This window comes from Rhea pennata, chromosome 11 (assembly GCF_028389875.1).
Source record: "Rhea pennata isolate bPtePen1 chromosome 11, bPtePen1.pri, whole genome shotgun sequence".
In the NCBI taxonomy this organism is placed as follows: domain Eukaryota; kingdom Metazoa; phylum Chordata; class Aves; order Rheiformes; family Rheidae; genus Rhea; species Rhea pennata.
Genome location: NC_084673.1, coordinates 14,215,193 through 14,236,058, shown reverse-complemented (window position 1 = coordinate 14,236,058; position 20,866 = coordinate 14,215,193). Strand labels below are relative to the sequence as shown.

At 37.9% G+C, this 20,866-nt stretch overlaps 1 protein-coding gene across 1 annotated transcript; it reads right to left on the bottom strand.

The window, feature by feature from the left end:
- Positions 1–5,134: 5,134 nt before the first annotated feature.
- FMR1NB (FMR1 neighbor) lies at positions 5,135–16,843 on the bottom strand. The gene is made up of 6 exons (XM_062585041.1): positions 16,771–16,843; positions 13,287–13,400; positions 11,535–11,672; positions 8,993–9,089; positions 5,502–5,644; positions 5,135–5,193 (listed from the first exon to the last, which is right to left on the bottom strand). Exons 1-6 carry the CDS (start codon positions 16,841–16,843, stop codon positions 5,135–5,137), a joined length of 624 nt encoding a protein of 207 aa, XP_062441025.1.
- Positions 16,844–20,866: the final 4,023 nt, after the last annotated feature.

Sequence of the window (20,866 nt, the reverse complement as noted above, 5' to 3'; positions counted from 1 at the left end):
AAGGGATCTTCCTTCTCTTCCCTTCTAACTCCACAGCCCAGATTTCAGCTAATATGCCCCACCCTAGAAGCTTCACAGTTCAGCCATACTCATTTTATAGTATTCTAGGAATGTGTTGGATTAGGGAGAGCACAACGGTAATTTGCCATACTCATTCTCTGTTCAAGAGCTAGCTCTCAGTCGCTTACTGCATTATCAAAATAACTGTTCAACACCTACCTCGTAACTGCTTTTCACCAGGCTCTCAGGTTTCCTTGCTTCTGATAGTTGCTTATAAAAATCATCTTTGATAAGAGTTCCCTCTCCTCAAACTGAGACCTGTTGTTTTTTTAAAACTATCAGCTGGGTATCTGGGAAAACTGAATTTTTAAGAAATCTAAATCTTAAGAGTAGGACTGGCTAACCAACACACTTTTCTATGAGCTTAGAAAGTAAAATATATTCAAAAAATGTCTTCTAGCCTGAAATATCACTACCTCTGTAAAGGATACCCAGTCTTAGGAACACAAATAAACTTTTCCCAGTCCTTCCTTGAAAATGATGGGGAAAGACACATCTGCATTCTCGTCTCCCTCAGACTGCAGGCAAAAATTCCTCCTCACCTCTCATGAGAGCACCATTGTCTTCACCTCTGTGTTTTGTAAAGATAAGGCAAAAAAGAGGCAGTGCCCTAGCTATTCTGAAGGTGGCTAGTCCGATGGGGTCCCAAGTTTTATTCATATCATTCCCTAGCAGAACTTTTCATATGAAAAGGCCTTCCCTCCTTTCTCTCCATTTATCAGCACATTGCCAACCCACCATTCTTTTGTACATTTAGCTACTGCAATTCATAAGGTCACATTTAATTAAGAAATTGTCTTTCAGTAATGCTGTTACCTGCCAGGTGCATTTCACTGAAACAGGACTTTCCCATTAGGAAACACACACCAGAGCATTTTACATCTGTGTATTACCTCCCCAGATTTCCAAGCAGTGCACTGGACCCTCAGCACAGAATGTTACCTTTCCTTTTAGTTGGCTTAGTTTCTCCATCCCACTTTTGGATCTTTTGTGTTAGTGCTGGACTGAGCACCTTGAATAAGTAAATGGTAAAAGCTCAGAGAGTCAACAAAAATTGTAACAGCAGCCTAGGAAAGGGTGCAGTGCTAAATGGCAGGCCAGGCAAAACATCTTTTCTAAAGGAAATTTGTTTTATTCATTTCACTTCAGCTCAGCTGATGATCAGCGTAGGTAGAATATTGAACAGCTCTAGACTTACAGACTGAAAAATCAAATAGTTGGAAATCAGGGAGACAGGATGCAGCAGGACTCTGTAAAACACATAACCATGCTCTCTTTTAGAGGGTAGCTCTTTGTAGAATTACCATCATCTTCCCCACACTGCTTGATTGTCAGCTGACACTGTCAAAATATGCCATGCTGCATCAAGGACAGCAAAATACCAGGATAGTGTTAATGGCTGATGCTATACAAAAACAAACAAACAAAAAAAAACACACCTGAAAAATAAAGCTCTATTCCTCTAACCTGTACACAGGTGAATACATACATATAATGCGTCAAGTTTGGATGACAGAAATACACAGGACAGTGGATTTTCTGAGGAAGGAGTGCAGTAAGAAACTTGCCTTTTGTGAAAGGAGTTGTAAGTAATACACTGAAACTTAGAAAGCAAGAAGGGCATAACTGTGGACAGTTCTATTCCTTTCATCTGACTGAACCATTTTTTATTTTTCCAAAGTTTTGTGAAAACAAAAACAGTCTTGAGGCAGAAAGAAAAGGAGCAAAATTGAGTGGGACAGACCTACTCACACTACTGGGCCTGTGCAGAACACGAAACATTTTTTCCCAAGTGGACCTTTGCACTTCATTTTAGCTGTGCATCCAAGCCTCAAGGATCAAAAAGGATCAAAAAACCCGTAACACTTCAAATTTGCATTCCTTATAAAGAGACAGCTAGAAAAAATATTTATTGAGCAATGAAGTACATTCTCCTGCTTTATCTACTCTATCTGGCCTTGCATGAAGCTCAGCTAGACAAAAATTATCTCAGAACCAAACATCAAGCCTTCAAAAATGAGATGAGTTCCCTAATCACACGGATTTTTGCTTAAATACAACTTTGTATTTAGCTTTAGTTTTTTTGATCTTTATAGTTCAAATCTGTTTTCTCACCATAAGTCTGAGAAGCTTGGGTTTCATTCCATTGTATTTATTTTTAAGTTCAATTCTATTGACTTTGAAAGCTTTCTGAAAGACAGAAAAAAAGTACCAGATACTGCCACAGTTGCCTGTGGTGTAATGTATCCATTTCATTTACTCTAAAGCTTTCAAAAATCTTCTCAATTCTCTCTCCTTACATTACAGGCTGTGGTTACAAGTGTGGATTTCAGAGTGAACAGAATGTGAGATCCACCCTCTGCTATTAGATATGATGCAAGCTCTGGGTGACACAATGAAAGAGTTTACTGGTGCTCAAGCCCTCTCATAGCTCCCATCTCTATGATGACTGCATCCAGTCTTGGACACTGCTACAACGAGGCTGACTGTTTTGCTATGTGTTTGTTTAATCTTTGTGAAGATAAGGAGTGATGTTCACTGACAGCTCTTTTGTTTCATTCTGTATCAGTTTAATAGAAGAAAGGGCAGACTTAAAGCCACAAACAATGGTTTGTATATTTTGTGAAAGCCTTTCTAAAGCCTTGTCATCATATGCTGTTTCTTCTTCTTCTTCTTTTTTTTTTTTTTTTTTTTTTTTTTTTTTTTTTAAAAAAAACAGAGTGACCAATGCTCTGTTGTGCAGTATCTGCCTTCTTTGGACTTGACGAACCACACTATAAAAATCAATAAAGTTCTCCACTGAAGGAAAAATGTTTTCCTGCAGCACCATCTTGTGGTCCCTGATGTTAGTACTGAAGGTTCTCTGGGACTGGAAGGTCTTTTCTGCTGGCCTGGCCCACAAATTTAGATGAGAAACAGCATGCAGTGCAAGACAGCTTTTGTCACCAATGACAAAGCGGGGCCTTGGGGGTCTTGTCAGGATGCTTATGCTTTTCCTGGGCTACCTGGTCCCTACTCTAGTTCTTCAAAGGGACAGAACAGACAAAGCAAAACTGCTCAGAAACATGCAGCTTGGTACACAAAATATTTACTAGCAGTTTAGGCACTTGGGAAAAAATATGCTCTAGGTAGGTATGAAGTAACTCCACACTGAAATTGTTCTGTCAAGACTGGGGTCAAGGAGATCAAAACCAAAAAAATAAAATCATAATCAGATGTATTATATTACGAAATAAGAGTAGTCAAACTTATTTTGCTGAATATTGACTAGTAGGAGTAAGCAGCTGATCAAAAGGCCTGCTTTTATATGATGAAGTCAGAATAGATACTATCATTCGCAGACTTGTGAATATCAGTGATGTGTCCTTAAGGTGACAATCCTGACCCTCAGTAATAATGAAACAGACATTATGACATTTTTGACATAGCCAGCAGTTATTTTGCAGTACCAATACTGGACAGGTATTGATCCAATGAACCGTAAAATTAGTACAGAACTTAAAGATTTAAAATGAGAGGTTTTGACTTCTCCAATCAAAACGAAAACTTCTAGCTTTTTAGAACATCTTTACAATGAAGCTGCTACATGGAAAGGGACAGGGCCTAGTCAATGCATTATGCTCTTGACTATTCCATCAGTAAGGGTAACATAAGCCTCGCTGCGTTTTCAATCTTTCCTTCTCTCCTTGCAGTGCATGTATTTTGCTTATGCTCATTTTTGTCTGATGCTGCCACTGTTACTGCAGACGCATTGATTACTTACTGTTAAACACAGTTGCTTCATCAGCATGTCTCCCTTGGTCAGAATGTTACACACTATTGAAAGTAGTTGTGTTGTCAAAGGCACGTAAAAAAAAATAAATAAAAAAAAAAAAAAAAGGAATTTATTACCTTTCAGTCAAAATCATGAAGCACCATATGAAAACCTAACTTTCTTCAGAGCGCAACTCTTTCTCTATTATCACCAGCCATGAGGATCTATGTGGTTTGTCGCATGCACATTTCAGCTGTGACAGTGCTCCCAAATTCATGTAGCAGGAAATTGTTTTCATCTTTGTCAAAATGCCTATAGACACACTTCACAATTCATAAAAATAACATCAAGCACCAGCAAATATACATCAGATTTGGAAGGCAAACGGCCTTATTCAGTCTCCATCATTCTGCTCTTTCACATCAAAAACATCAGATTCTTTTACTTACAAAATTATTACCTAAATCATTTCTGATGCAATGGTACTGGCAATGATTTCAGTGTCGAGCTCTAAAGCTTCTGCATATAGTTACATTTGACCACCAGTAACTTCACTGGAAATTTCATGAGGCATACTCCACCCCTATTACACTTGGATTTTAAGTGATGCCTATTTTAGGATTGATGTAACTCAGACACAATTTTATTAAACGGGGAATCCTGCAAGTACAGAGTTTTTAAGAATCACTCACAGTATTTATTCTCCAGGTTAGCAGCAAAGTTCCTTTCCTCCCAGTTCTAACTGTTGAAAATTAGGCTACATGGATTTTACAGAACCAAAGAACAACCACCAGTGATTGCATCGTTATGAACGATACTGATTTCTATTGACAATCTCTAAGTATATTTCTAAAGCAACTGCCCAACAGATTGCCTAAATCCTCTGCAGCCTGGTAAAGAATAAGCCATTCGCATCCCATTAGGAGTAGTATTACTCTGCTGACATCCAATACTAAAGTTTGCCTCAGTAAGCTTGCTACTCACTACTGATATGATGAATAACAACTACCTTCTCTTAATCCAGACAATACTCTAAGACTGATCTATTAATTGGGACAGTCACTTAACTGGTATCCTTATTTGCCCTCTACAGGGATGCTATATTAATAATAGTAGAATGGCTCCAGCAATCAGGAATTGCCAAAAGCAATTTCTGCCTTTTAGCAATACTAGTCTTCTACAGAAGACATGGTGTAAGTATGAAGAATTAAGAATGAAGAACTTATTAGTGCAAAAATCAATCACAATATCAAAGTGTGACAACATTATATTCATTTGACACTAGGAAAAAAAAAAAACACCTCATTTTCTAGGGCGTACTTAAGTAAGCCTTGTGTCCTGGTTCTGCTTGAGGTCTTCGAGATTAGCTGGATGTCCCTCTACACCAAAGAGAAAAAAAAAAACAAAAACAAAACCTGAGTCTAATTAGCTTTAGGGACATTTTTGCCAAATTAATACTGGCCATAGCTTGCTCTGGTGCCATTCAGGAATCAAGTTCTTGCAGACTCATTGTGTCTCCCATAACTGAAAATGAGGGTGATCCCTGATAAATAGTGCCTTTTGACAAAATCTGCCAGACTGGGGGTCAAGAGATATTTAGCACTGTATATGTCTAGTATTTTATATAGAATTGATGGTAAAACAACAATACTAAACTGGAAGGACAAATGGATACAGTTTAGTTTACCTTTTTTCTTGCTCTTACGATCCTTGAAGGTTTTCTTAAGTAAATTCGATAAAAAGCCATGGTTATTTTCACTCTGTGCTCTTTTCTTCTGCACGATTCGTTCTACTTCTTTATTTGCACTTCGTAAAGGATTGAAGCATTGACTGCAACACATTAAAACAACAGCTGAAATTGACTGATTTCCAAAGGAGCATTTTTCACCTGCACTTTCGCCATAAAAATCTTAGCTCCAGTGAAGAAAAGGGCACAGCTGCATCACAAGATTTCATCACTAGAATATAGATTGAGGCTATGAAAAGCATTTGGATAAGCACTTCCCCATCTCTTATATTCTCTTCATGAGTTTCAGCAGACTTGGTGATTCTGAGCAACACAACTGTGACCACAAAATTCCCTAGGAGCCAGTCAACCAAAATCTGTGGCCTGCTTCTCACAAGAGTACTAGAAATTCAGCAGAATGAAATGAAGGCTTTCCTGGTTTATGCTCTATTTAAAAATCTACACAATGCTATTCAAATATAGCACACCTTTCCTACCCACTCATCCTGGCATGGGGTGGTTAATGAAGACAAGACACTGATGGAACAGTATGAGAAAGAAGGCAAGGTAGCACAGTGATGGACATAAAGTCAAAGGACAATGGAACTCAAGAAGAGAGACACTATGGTGACAGCACACAAGAGGAGCTGCTGATTCACAGGGAACAGGTAGAATTAACATAAGTAGATTCTGCTTCCTGCATGAAAAATTCTATAGAGAGAAAGCAAAACACAGAGTTCATTGGTGAGGAAGTAAAGCAACTAACCCTCACTGACTGACAATTACTAGTACTAATTAAAGTGTGGCAAAGGGAAGAGTATGCAGAATAAGATTGAGCTGCTGTAACTCAACCTGTGGAAAGGAAATAAACAGCTCCTTCTATCAGTTTTACAGGATTTCCAGACTCTTACATATAGGTGCTCTTAACTGCAACTAGCTAAATGCTGAAAGTAGCAAGTAACAAATGACGACAGTAACCCTTATAGTTTGGGCACGTTATGGAATTACCTTTACTATTTTATTCCTGGGCATCTTGAGCATAGACAGCCACCTCTAACTACATGGCACAAATGCCTGCAAAGCCCTTCCATGGCTAGTAGCCTGGTTTTCGACTGGTTCTTTACAGACTATAATGGGAAATCTTGGAATTTGTTCTAGAAGAAGCATAGTACAACTCACTAGTTGTCCCAAATTTCATCAGCAGAAGCTGTCGCACTTTTTGACAGCTCTATAGAACAATCCTTACTTTTGTGCATGTTCTTTGCAGTACAGTTTTGACATCATGCTTGAGTTCATCACACAATGTTACTACAACACATACATACAATGCTGCTACATACATACAATACTACTAATAAAAGCAACAGAATTTCCTCCTAGAGAGGAGGTCTTAGGTTCATTAAAGGAATGCTTTTCAAAGCCATATACTCTTATCAGCAGTCCCTGAAACTGGTAAAACTCAATTGAAGTTACTATGTTCTACGTTATAGGATTGCTTCTTTCCTAGAACACAAATATACAATCCTAGAAATCAAAACCACTTAGCATCTGGTTAATCACTGCATTGGAAAAAAAAACCCAAGTCATAGCAGAACAACAATATTCCTAGTTTCACTGGCTATGAAAAAAACACAAAATGATCATTTAAACATTAATGTGAATTCTCTCAAAATGAATACATATTAATTCATTTTCCAGAAAATTTATGATAATTTCATGCTAATTCTTTGCCTCCTGTTTTCAGAGTCACCGATGACTCAGTGAGGCTATCTGTATGCTGAACATCAGCTGCTGAGCACAGTGTAAGATGTAATGTGGAGAACTGCACAGCAGGTTTTGTCTAAATGTGGAACTCCATAGCAAGTGGCCATCTGCTAAACAGCCACATTAGTGAAGTGTATGGGTGTGTGCATGCACATGTACATGATCCCACATAGCTATTATCTTAGTAAAGCAAAAGTTTAACACTCAGAGAAAAGGAAAGCCTTCAAGAACAAAAAAATCTGTGATATTAACCAAGTTAGAGCATTGGTTAATCAATATGAACTATCACCTCAGAAAAATAAAGTACATTTATATCAATATATTCTATCTTAGTTTAATGATTTTGGTATTGTGGACCTTTCATTTTTCCCCATTATCGTAACAGTATATACACATGCTGAAACTCGTAGTAGTATCAAACAATATACTACTTTCATCGCATTCACAGGCTTTAATGTGCTTCACACATCAAAAACCCACTGCACATTAGCAGCATTACGGGTAATTCATTCAGTTTTTTCCATATGCTCCTAGCCCATCTTTCTCACTCTCTTCAGGCCTACTACTTTACTGTTCAGCGCTGTGTCTTACTGAATAATTTCAGGTATACCCCACAGAGAAACACATTTCTATCTGTTCTTCTTTACACATTGTTTTTTCTCATTTATTTGTTCCCTATTATCTTTCAGGTAATTTCTGGCTGTACATGTCATTTCCCGTGCAGCAGTGAGAATTGTTTGCAGTAATTCATGTTGTCCTTTTGTACAAGCATCTTTCAAAGCAGTGGTGAAGGAACAGATTTTGTCTCTCCCCTCTCTGTGATCTTGAGAAATAAGGCAAGTGGCAGGAAGTTTTAATTTTTTTTTCTGTTTAACCTTATGTTACAAAGTGAGATGAACCTTTCCCCAAATTGTTCCTTTACTTCTTTACTGAAATTCCAGATTTTCTTTGCACTCAGCTCACTGTGTCCTAAAACCCTATTCTGGATAGAACAGAATATGCTGTATGCTTTGCGACACCGCAAGGCGTACCCTGTGTATGCAGTGTTACAGGCTGCCCTCTGTCTTCATTTGGTTTTAGACTCATTTGCTACCTTTTGCTCACAATTGGTAGTTGACGGTATCACCTTACTGCCAAGGAGGAAAGAAATAGAGATGAAGTGCATTAACATATAAGGAGGCACAGAAAGATACTGAAGACAACTTAGTCTCTCGTGGGAAGCATGAGTAGAGTGGGTGGAAGAAAACTGCAGAAGCACTTGCGCAAAAGATCTGGTCTTCCACACCTCAGCATATTTGCCCAGCATAGGATCTACTTCAAGAGCTCAACTCGAGTCTAGGCACCACTGTTCAAGCCCCACTCAGAGCTTAATGTGCAGACTTCTTTACTAACCTGGAGGCAGTCTTTAAGTTTTACATATGACTTCCCAAATGGACAGCTGCAGAATTAAGTCCAAGTTCCTAATAGCTGAGTCTTTCAACGACTACTGGGGTATTAAACACACATCTTTTTTTACTTAAGCCATTTTATGTAGCTTCAAAAGGACTCATTCTTCATCTTTGCATGGTAATTTCTTGCCTTTCTAATCTTTTCTCTCCTCACTGATTTTAAACATGTCAGTTGTCCAGAATTTCCACATTTAGAAACACTGCATCATGAATTTGATCTGATCATTCACTAATTCTTACCTCCTCTGCAAACAGGCACAGCAACAAAATGGTAGACACCCCAAAATAAATAATCCTCCTGCTCCAAGCACAAACAATCGAAATGTCAGCTGCAGATCTGTAGAATCAGTAGAAGTTTGTGTTAGTTATGAATGATCCTGAAGTATACATTGAGGTACGGATGTCAGAGACTAGCCTCTGAAACAGACATCTACATAATTCAGTCAGCAACACAATGGACTAAAACAGGTGTTAGAAATGAGCTCAGATGAGAAAGATCAGGTCTTAAATTTGACCTGAGTTCAAGCAGCCCACGTATTTGGTTAGTTTCAGAAGCAACTGGTGTTCGGTTAAGCCCAAGGCAGGAAAATCATTTTCCTTTAAAAGCATTTTTAAAAACGGAGACAAAAATCATGCAAGTGATCACTATTCATCTATTTCAGTTTGTAACTTTTGAAGCATTCTCTTAAAGCCTCATTTTACTCTTACTAAAGTCAAAGACAAAACTCCCAGATCAAGAACCATTCTAGCATGCAGCCTAGGACCATTTTATGGAAACCCAAGTGCCATGAGCCTAATGCCTGTTAAATGCTTCTGTTTTGCCAACAGATTGCTATGAGGCAAACAGTATGTGTTCCCACCGCAGTAAGTTTGTGTATTTTCTTTGGACATATGCTGTACATCCTGGAGCACTAAAGTAGCTAATTAATCTATGAACAGATAATTTGGTAAAATAGTCGGTCCTCGAGCTTTACTTCCAAACAATAAAAGCTTAAGTGAAATGAGAAATCAAGCAGTTTCAGCAGAATAAGCATATTTAATTTTAATATTTGCTTGAGTGTATGTCCTAAAATGAGCAAAAAGCTACAATTTTCACTGCAAAGCTTTTCTTCTTGCTACAGATATATCTTTATATATAATATAAAACTCCAATTGTGGACCAAATACTATTAAAACACTTTATTTCTAAAATATGCCCCTAATTAATGGATAGATTCTGATGGCCTCATGCTGAATGGGACTTCCTTCTATCACAACTAATATATTATCAATGGCTATCCTAGCATTTAAACGTGGTTTGGAAATATGGAAACAAGAAAAATTTTAAAGTTTGGTCCTGATCTCGCCTTGCATCTGAGCAAGCGCAAATAAGTGAAAAGTGAGTAATACATGGTAGCTTACAAATATTCCCATTGGGCTTCATGTTCATATTAAGCCAATTCTTCCTGAAAATTGGATATCATCTCTGAAACCCATGAAAATACACTGAATTGCATCAGCTGAAGACCTAGACCATCAGGTTATACTTACAGTTTATTTTTACTAACTTCTATGTTAGGCTTTGTCTGAGAAGGCTTAACTATTGGTGAAATAAGATACAATATAGCAGGAACTGCTATGTTGAAAAAAAAAAACTAACATAACTAGTGCTCTGTTCTGCTCCTATTTAATTCTATCACAAATATCCCCAAATCATTCTAATATTTTGACATTGTACATGATAGGGAGCAATGAGATTGTGTCTAATAAAAGCTTCTAAGTTTCTGCTTCTTTCAGTTTGTTGAAATATCTTCATAATGAAAAGCAACAGCAGTTTTTATAAAGCTGCGCAAACAAGAAAACATAATGATAAAAAATAAGATTTGATTCAACTCTTCTGGTAAAAGAGAACTTACCATAGAATTATGTACAGAGGGGAATGCATAACAATAGAAGGTTTCATTCTTCCATACGTGAAACAGAAAACTTATCCACACTAAGTCTATGCTCATAGGAGGGGGCAAAAAAAAGAGGGGCAAGGGGAGGGAAAAAAAAGGCAAAGGGGAGGAAAAGAAAATACAATGCTAAAGCTAGAATTCAAGTACATGAAATCATAGAAATTTTGGTTGTAAGGGACCTCTGTAGGTCAGGCAGTCCAACTTCTTGCCTGAAACAGAACTACCACCAATATTAAGTCAAGTGAGCCATGTCCTTTTCTAGCCAAGTTCTGAACACCTCCAAGGAACAGAGACTCTCCCACCTCTGATGACTTGGTTTAGAGTTGCACCACCCTTTTTATTTTTTTCTCCTAATACCTGTGAACCTTCCAAGCATTGATAATCAGCCATTCCCCTTTGCATTGCATGTCACTACCAAGAAAAGTTTGGTTCTGTCATCTTAGTAATGTCCCTTCAAATAGTTTTCAGTATCTATTAGATCATCATTTAGCCTTCTCTTCAGCCACTGAGCTCAGCTTCTCTTCATACCACTTTCACAGAGTCACTACTCCTTCCTACAAATAAAGCCTTCACCACATTCTTTGTACTAATGTACACAACTATACTTAGTTGTATTGCATCATACATTCTTTGTTTAGGCTGAGGTTGACAAGCTAATGAGACATTTTGAATCAATGAGCTGTTTTCCGTGTTAAAATATATGTAGAAACAAATGCAAGTTTTCACTTGCTTTGAAGAGAGCAGTGACCTGAAAAACTAAGGAAAGAAACAGAAGTGAAAAATCACATTGTCTGACCAGAAGCAGCATTTAGCTAAGAGGCAAGAATTTACACAGTCATACTTACTGTCTTTCAATGGGGTATAACATTTCAGTTCATGGCTGGTTTTGGAAGGACAACACTTATTTTCCAAGCATTCTGTTCTGTTAATGCTCTCTCCTACGCGACAAGGGATTAAGGCTTGCTTGTCTTTGTGACGGCATGCTTCAACAAAAGAAATGAAATGTAAGATTTCCATTCGAAAGACCAATGTTCAAACAAATAAAAGGAAGTTACCATTTTTGTGTCCCTAAGATACTTTGATAGACTAAGCTCATAGAAAGTGTCACTGACTCTCATGCCTGTTCTTTCACAAAAATTGAGCATCTTTACATTAAAACTAAGAGAAAAGCTAAAATCATGTCATAAAACATACAGAAATAACTAGTATTGTGTCAGTAACAAACAATAATAAAAACAGAATCTAAACACTGTTGTGCCACTTTTTTTTTAGGTTTGCAAAATAATCAGAAAAGAAAAGCTGTTATCTAACTGGACTGTCTCTCATTATAAAAACAAAAACAAATGAAAAAACTCAAACATCACCACCAACACAGAAGTCGAGAAAATTTAAATTTCTCAGTTTTTGAAGGACTCAACACACAATTATTACAGTATATTGCAACTACATATTTCTCCATCTGGTACTGTGTATTTCTACAAGCAGATAGTTTTCAGCTGGCAGTAACAAAATTTAAGGCATTCAGTCCAACTGAACATAGTAATATTTAAATATGTACTTTAAAATCGCTATTTAATAATAGATTTTTCAGGAATCATGAGATACTCTGTGGGTTGGGCCCAAATATGTAAAATAAGTAGATATCATATAGAATCTGCGACTTCCTGTAAAATCTGGTGTCGTATCTCTTTTATTATGCTTTTATAGCAGTTGCAAAACATTATTTACTTCCAACCACACTCTGATTGCATTCTCAATCTCACTTTTATCATAGACACAACTGCTGGTCAAAGTCCAAATTCATTTAATTAAATGAAGGAATAGGCACTTCATGAGAACTCTTTATTTACTTACGGCTAAGTGGCAAACATCAGTGCCTCTCCACTGCTTTTACTAACGTAATGCAACAACATACCACGGGAAGACCAATTTCTCTGTCTTTCCTTCTGTTTATCTCTGACCTAATTATGGAACCAGGCTTGCAGCCTTTGTATACAGCAAGCCCTCTACACATTCATGGGTATTATCTTTTATATCAATATTATCAAATGCATTCCATTGCTATTTCCTTTTCTTTGGTTTTCTGAAATAATGTAGTTCTTGTCATTTATCTTCGGTAGCCTAAAAGGTGAGCAGTGTAGTCTAAGCTGGATCCCTTTTTAGCCAATGAGAAGTGAGAAGCGGGAAAACAGGATCACTACAGGGCAAAACGCTTCCTCCATTTATGATGTGCTGAATTGCTCTTTCCTTCTTTTCTTTATAGAAGTAATCTAGAAAAATAGTTCACATCAGATGCAGCAAAGGTAGATAAGGTGAATCCTACCCCAAAGTCTCCAGCATTTCTAGCACAAGAACCTCACTCAGAATAAAAGGTTTTATAGGACAGCAGAAACACAACGGAAGCAAATTGGAAAACTGTATTTGTTCCAAACAGGTATTTAACAAAATGACTTTTATGAAATCTACCAAATTTTACAATACTGGATGGAGGATTTCAAATACAGGCAGGTACATGTGGAAGTGTGGACTGGAGGTGAAGCAGAAGGAAAGGAGAAGGAAGAGGGAAAAAATACTGCAGTGATAAAAATGACACTTACTTACTGGAATGAAGAAGTTTACAAGAGCTTCTGATGTATCTTTCAGTTTTGCTTTAAGTTCGCTGGGTGTCACTTCACTTTTTTCTAAAACACGCTGAGTTGGTGATGCAAAATCTGAAAGCTCATAATGACTAGCTCATTACCATCAAAATATCCATAATTAATTAAATGCAATGACATTTTCATACTGATTATCTTTCATTATGAAGGCATTTATAGTCATTATGAACTGTGACTAGTGATGGCTAGCAAGGTTAAACATAAACGCCTTTTTGTACTCAATTTTATTACTTCAAATTGCTTCATGAACCAAAGTGAGTAAAGAACTAAAGCTGTGAAATTTAGATTATACTAAAGAATCCTTCTAAGTGAAAATTATCAAGACATAGTACACTATTGCTCACATACCAGATACAGGTTACATTAAAACTTTTATACCTACAGTTGGTTTTTTACTTTTTTTTTCTATGATATATGAGAGCAGAACTTTTGGTCTTTCTTTTAGACCAAGATCAGACCAGAACCAAAACACAGAAAGAGAACAGAATAAGAAGTGGGTTTGTCAGATACAACAAACAGTGCATCTAGTCCAGTACCCTGTTTCAGTGATCAATAACAGTTGTTATAAGGGTAAAAAAAAAGGGGGGGGGCAGGGAGGGAGAAAGGTGGAGATATATGTATACATATGTATATATGTATGTATATGTGTATATATATATATACACACACACACACACACACACACACAGGGATATTTTCCCAAACTCTAGTTATGTCCCTGGGACTCTTCAATGACCTTTTGTTTTTCACTCCTCTGAAACATAGCACAAATAGGTTTTGTAGCCTCACTATACACTGTAGTCTCACTATACACTTCTCTTTGGGAGACGTATCAAGGAAAGCAAATGTCACTTTAGTCTTCAAAAAGGGCAGGAAGGATGACCCCAGAAACTACAGGCCTGACAGCCTCACCTTGAACCCTGGAAAGGCAACGGAGCAGCTCATCTTGGATGCCATCTCCACATAAGGACAAGAAAGGATTCACCAAGGGGAAATCATGTTTAACCAATCTGATAGCCTTCTATGATGAGATGACTGGCTGGGTAGATGAGGGGAGAGCTGTGGATGTCGTCTACCTTGACTTCAGCAAGGCTTTTGACACCATCTCCCTTAACATCCTCACAGGCAAGCTCAGGAAGCGCAGCTTACATGAGTGGACAGCGAGGTGGACTGAGAACTGGCTGAAAGGCAGAGCTCAGAGGGTTGTCATCAGTGGCACTGAGTCTAGTTGGAGGCCTGTAGCAAGCAGTGTCCCTCAGGGGTCAGTACTGGCTCCAGTATTATCAAACTTACTCAGTGACCTGGATGAAGGGACAGAGTGCCTCCTCAGCAAGTTTGCTGATGATACCAACCTGGGAGGGGTGGCTGATACACCAGAAGGCTGTGCTGCCTGGACAGGCTGGAGCTGGGCAGAGAGGAACCTCATGAAGTTCAACAAAGGCACATGCAGGGTCCTGCACCTAGGGAGGAATAACCCCATGCACCAGTACAGCTGGGGGCTGACCTGCTGGAAAGCAGCTCTGCAGAGAAGGACCTGGGAGCACAGATGGACAGCAAGTTGACCATGAGCCAGCGACTTGCTCTTGGGGCCAAGAAGGCCAACGGTATCCTGGGCTGCATGAGGAAGAGTGTCATCAGCAGGTTGAGGCAGGCGATCCTGTCCCTCTACCCAGCCCTGGGGAGGTCTCATCTAGGCTCCCCAATATGAGAGACACTGAGCTACTGGAGAGAGCCCAGCACAGGGCTATGAAGATGAGGAAAGCGTGAGAGAGCTGGGCTTGTTCTGCCTGGAGAAGATTGAGAGGAAGATCTTAGCAATGCACAGAAGTATCTGAAGGGAGAGCATCAAGACAAGGGGGCCAGACTCTTTTCAGTGGTGCTCAGCAATAGGACAAGAAGCAGCGGGCACAAATTGAAACACAGCAAGTTCTACCTGACCATGAGGAGAAGCCTTCCTGTAAGGGTGACAGAGCACTGGAACAGGTTGCCCAGAGACGTTGTGTAGTCTTCTTCTCCGGAAATAATCAAAAGCTGCCTGGAAACAATCCTGTGCAACATGCACCAAGTGACCCTGCTTGAGTTGGGGGGGGGGGGGGGGAAGAGGAAGGTTGGACTGGATGATCTCCAGAGGTTCTTCCTAATCTCAGTCATCCCATCATCCTGTGATTCCATTAAGGTGTAAATCACAGTGGGACTCCACTAGCAAATCAACCACATCACAGCTGAGACAACCCCCTCTCCCCTCCCTTACCCTGAGTATTAAATTCCTATTTGCTCTTCCTTGCATTTTTTTTCCCGCTCCATATAAGAAACTCACCCCATCACAGCTTTATTTAACAGCTTTCAGTGACGGAATTTTTTGAAAGACATGTCTCAGTTCTAGGACAGATATCATGGTCTAACCAAGAAACTAAAATATAGAACAAACTTGCTGGTGTTTTAGATAATTAAGAGCAACAGGAGTACAAATCCACAGTTCATCCCGGGATACAACTTGCTTTTTCTGAGCCATACAGGACTGCCTTGAGGAAAAGTAGTATCTGAGCAGGGAGAATCGAATGTATGTCAAAATAGAGAATGTGAAACCCACATTAACAGAAATACAACCTCCAAAGTTCAGATTAACAGTTATGTCATGGTCCTTGGTGGTCAAGGCACAACAGAAGTAGTTTTGAAGATTTTATAAAGGTTTCGAAGCAAGTTTGTAAGAGATCAGCCATCTGGCAGTTTGTTTAGAAGAATCTAAAAAGATGACTATGGTTGTCCTGTATGTTACTCCCTCAAGAGGATTTAAAGGCACACAAACACACCCTGAAAGCGGAATACCTTATTCATCTAGATATTGCAGAAACATTTTACAATAACTCTTGGAACAAGAGACAGCCTTTTACCAGGATCTGAAAATGTTACCTCTGAAGTCTGCCTTCTTGAGACAAAGGATCAAATGCAAGCTGAGTGTGTAGGCTGACCCTTTATGCACAATTTCAGATGACCGAAATTAACTTCTAGTGTGAGCGCAACTTATCAGCCTGACAAATCTTTTAACTGTTTTAGTCTACCTGCTATAGTAAGTATGTAAAACCTCTACAGATTTCAAGAATATTTTAAACTGTTGGCTGGGGGAGGGGGAGTCCAAAGTGGAAAAGAATCTATAATCAAGGTAAAACAGTAACAAGATGCACTACCAGGGATGGAACAACAAGTATATTTCTCACAGATGCATAAAGAGGGAAATGGGGATCATGCTTTGAGGAAAAAGGTAAGTTTCCTGTATTTTTCAGGACTAATCAATCCCATGTGGAATATTTCCTTCTCGGTAACGTTTTTCAGTATTTTTCAATGATAGCCAAGACAAAGTTGCAACCTTAATTTCCTGCTAGTAAAATTATGTTTCTTCTATAAAAATACTTCTTGCAATACTCACTTGAATCGATGCTATGGAACATCAGAATCGCACAGTTCCACAGAAGATGAGTGCCAGTTACTCCTTGCAGCATTACTGCAATAAAACCAGTAGTAATAATGAATATGTAGTTGTGTATAAGTAAACTTATTTTTTACTTTGTATTTACTGTCTGTAACAAACATCACAGAAGACTGCTGCACAAAGCAGGACTGCCATCTTCTCACATTAAAAAGGATACCCAACCCAGTAAAAAAAAAAATAAAATAAAATTGGGCAATAATTACCGATTTTGAAGAAATTAGCCACTTAAGAGAACTTAACTGGAGGCACCTCAAACAGAGATTAGCCCCAAAATTGCTTCCTTTAAAGTACCCTAGAGCTAGCTATTTAACATGTTAAACAATTAATCACTTTTAGCTAACTATTTTAATCCAGGTTTAAGGCCAATTTGTTGCTGCTTAAGCAGCAACAGTCTTTGGAAAATTATGAGATAGCTAACTTAGCTTATTGAATTATTCAGTCTTTCTAACACTAGAAGAGTATGAGATGCTTTTGATAAAAACCACTTAACAGGATTTTTAAATATTTTTTTTCTTAAGTCATCCACAGTAACTTAGCAGCAGGTGTTGAGATGAGTTTTTATACCCCAAAACTGATTCCTAAAGACTGCTTTGCCAGTTGCTGTATCTGAGTTTGCCTGGCTGCTATCTGTTTCTGTTCCTTTAAAGGATCTTTTCCAATTACTATACATATTTAGTAGCTAAGGTAGCTTAAACCTAGTGATTACTTTAAATATTTAGTATTGGTAAGGGAGCAGAATCGCATTTTCCTAAGTATCATACAGAGAGTAGTAAGACTGCATTTCATACAGATACTGCCCCTTGACAAAGCTGTTCTCTCTGTACTCCTGCTAAGTGTGGAATGCTTTCCTGCAGTTAGAACATACCTGTTCTGTAGAACATCATACAAGTATGTTATCTGTCCCAAAGAAAAACCTTGCTTTGGGATTTAAGTGTGAAGTTATTTCTTAAGTGGACAAGTCAGAAGGAGCAAAACTGAACCTTGTTTTCAGGAAACCTATTCTAATGCAATGCTATTTGGGAGAAATGGGAAGAGAGGAAACATTCTCCAAGTATGGGGAAAAACAAGGCAGATTTAAAGGTTCTAGCTTTGCCCCTTACATGCTTCTCCTTTCACTATCTTCTCTGCTACTGCTGGAACTGGAAGATTACGGCTATCCAGAGCGTAGCAGCTGCAGACTTGTTAGGCAAGACAGAACACGGGAACAGGAAAGCCTGTCACAATGGCTCCCTGTTACCCGCGACATCGCTCTCAGCAAACGGTACAGATGTGGTACCTGTACCACCCATTTAAGAAAATGGAAAAAAGCCACACGGAGTTAACTCCTGAGAAATTCAGCCCACAAAAGAGCAAAGACCAAGTTACAGGCTTCTTATCTTCCTTGAGTTAAAACAGAGTTTATCCTATTATCTATCACAGCTCACTATGCAAAACAAACACAATCTAGAAAACAATTACGGAGATCAGGTAATAGAAATTACAGTCTGCTGATACACTCTTCAAAATAGCCGACGTTCAGGCAGAGCACATAAGTCAGAACTTCCCAATTGTATGTAAACTGACAGGTACTGTTTCACTGAGGTCTCAAGAAGTGGCTCATACATGTGAAGTGCAACGCTGATTTTTGAATCAGGGTCACTCCATCAGTTCCTGAAACAAATTCTTGAATCAGAAGCAAACGGATATTCAGACAAGTCTTTATTCTTACACATTTCCACTCCAATTATTAATGGAAGGTTCCTTGGATGGGTTAGGAACAGTGTTAAAAAACCCAGAAACCTAAAGTAAATGCAGCCACCAAGAAACCCAGTAGTTATCAGGACTGCTTTAGGGAGCTCGATTGTTTACAATGTTTTAGAAAAAAAACTTTAAGCATACAACAGCTGTCTAAACAGATGAGTGAAAAAAATTACATACAGGCACATGAAATTCTTTTTTATCATAGTTAACTAATGATGAATGAGTTAAGGGTGACTATTTTTAAATTACATTTGACTGACAGGAGTTACTACTTTAAGAATTAATGTACAATAAGCTTCAAACAACGTAAGAAAAAATAAGACAGAAATAGTAGCAACTGGCTCACATTCATGGTTTATTAGTCAGTATTTACCCCCATCAAAAATTGCTCAGGATGGAGGTGCTTCATAACAATGCAAGTGGGAGTGACAGACATGGGATACATCTGGAAAAAACAAAAACAAAACACAAAAACAAAAAACAAAAACAAAACGAAAAACCCCCATAAACCTTAGGATTATGAAAAGGATTCCTCCCCTGACGTGGGCACCAACTCCAAAGGCTGATGTGCAAGACTCATGCTACTTAAGAATAGAAAGCTGTAGCAGTAAACCTAGCTATTTCAATAGTGGAATATTGTAAAAGCATGATATGAAAGTTGCACCACACCTAAGTCAATGTGGTGCAACTCTAGCAAGGGAAATAACCCTGCAGATCAAACAGTATCTATGCAGAATACTTGACTTGGAAGGACTGACTTCAGTTTTCTTCACATATATTAAGAAGTTGTCTTTCACTTAAAATATCAAAGTTCTCCTAGCCATCTTGATTTTCATAGCTGCAAATGCAGCTGGAAAAGACTGATTAGTAGTACTGTTAAGTGAAGGTGGAAGCAGGGGGGAGGAAAAAAAAACCCACTTATTACACTTTACTTTAAAATAAATACAAACTATACTGATTCGGTTGTGTACTTAAAATAACAAGGTTAGCGTAATGTAGTAGTAGTTTTCAAATAAGAGTATTCCAATATAAGTCTTAGTGTTTCCAGAAATGAACAAAATCTTCAACACCACAGACAATGAAGAAAATTAAGACCCACCTTTGCTCTTGTAGATTAGTACAGAATGCCAGTTTCCAGAATCATGCAGTGGGATTCCCAAAGTGACTGAGGAATACTTATTCACAAGCTAATTAATCTATTTCCTTTTAATATTCAATTACTGAAGAGTTTTGAGGAGAAAGGTGCTGCAGTTCAGAAAAAATCAGTTATCTTTCACAGTAAGTGCTCCTATGAAGGATGCAGAGTCTATGTTCAGTATCATCATCATTGCAGTACTTAATTTGGTTCCTGACTTGTTAAGGAAAACCAAAACACGGTATACAAAATTATATTCGAGATTAGAGATAGCAACGGCAGAAAATGCTCATGTGTAACTAAGTCATTTAAAGAATTTCAGTACTCAAGAAAACTAAACTGATTTGCTTCTTGAATTCATGCTCATAACAGACAACATTTTCATCCATTTCAAACAAGCTACTTAAAATATTCTTTTCTTGATAAAGTTTTATACCAACTCTAAAAATCTTAACTTCTGTCCATTATTAACTTCTCATTAGAAAGGAAAAAAAATTTTTTTCATAAGCCTTTGTTAATTTACAGGCTTTCAGCTTATCTCTATTGAACTTAAACTTTGGCATTATTTACAAATATCTCTCACTCTTTAAAAAGGACTTTATTTTTAAAATTCTAGACCACACTTGGTAAGTAACCAGAAGGATCTGAACCCAATCATCAGACATTTGTTGCACTTTCAACAACACGATTTTTCAAAATAAAATTGTACATTTAGATTTACAATTTAATTTGTTGAAATTTACTAACATTTAAAAACATTGGCATTTGAATCAAAAAAGATACATATTAAGCATGCAGAAATACCAAAAAACGTCAGAGCCCCCAAAATGCATTTGAAAATGGAATGTGATTAATACAACAAACTGCAGTATTAGTGATTTCACATTTAACCTACTTAGCACCTTAGTGAACTCAACTGTCGAATGTAAGACATTTAATGCATAATGTCACAGCTCAACGAGTATTGTACCATTTCATCACAGAATTTCACTTTGTGTGCACTATGTATCATAATTTTGAAAACTGGCAATATTTTAGAAGTTTTCTAAAACATTAAAATGAACAAAGGCAACAGTTAAAAGTCTCAGAGAAATACTTTTTCTACTTGTTTTAAGTTGAGTTTAAAGCAATCATTTATAAGGATTGCATCAACATCAG

Coding starts and splice junctions, on each gene's coding strand:
- FMR1NB (XM_062585041.1), bottom strand. CDS start 16,843: ATGCTGCAAGGAGTAACTGGCACTCATCTTCTGTGGAACTGTGCGATT. Junction 9,090..11,534: donor TTATACCCCATTGAAAGACA/GTAAGTATGACT, acceptor CTGATTCTACAG/ATCTGCAGCTGACATTTCGA. Junction 5,645..8,992: donor TGTGCCTGTTTGCAGAGGAG/GTAAGAATTAGT, acceptor AATGTGTTGCAG/TCAATGCTTCAATCCTTTAC.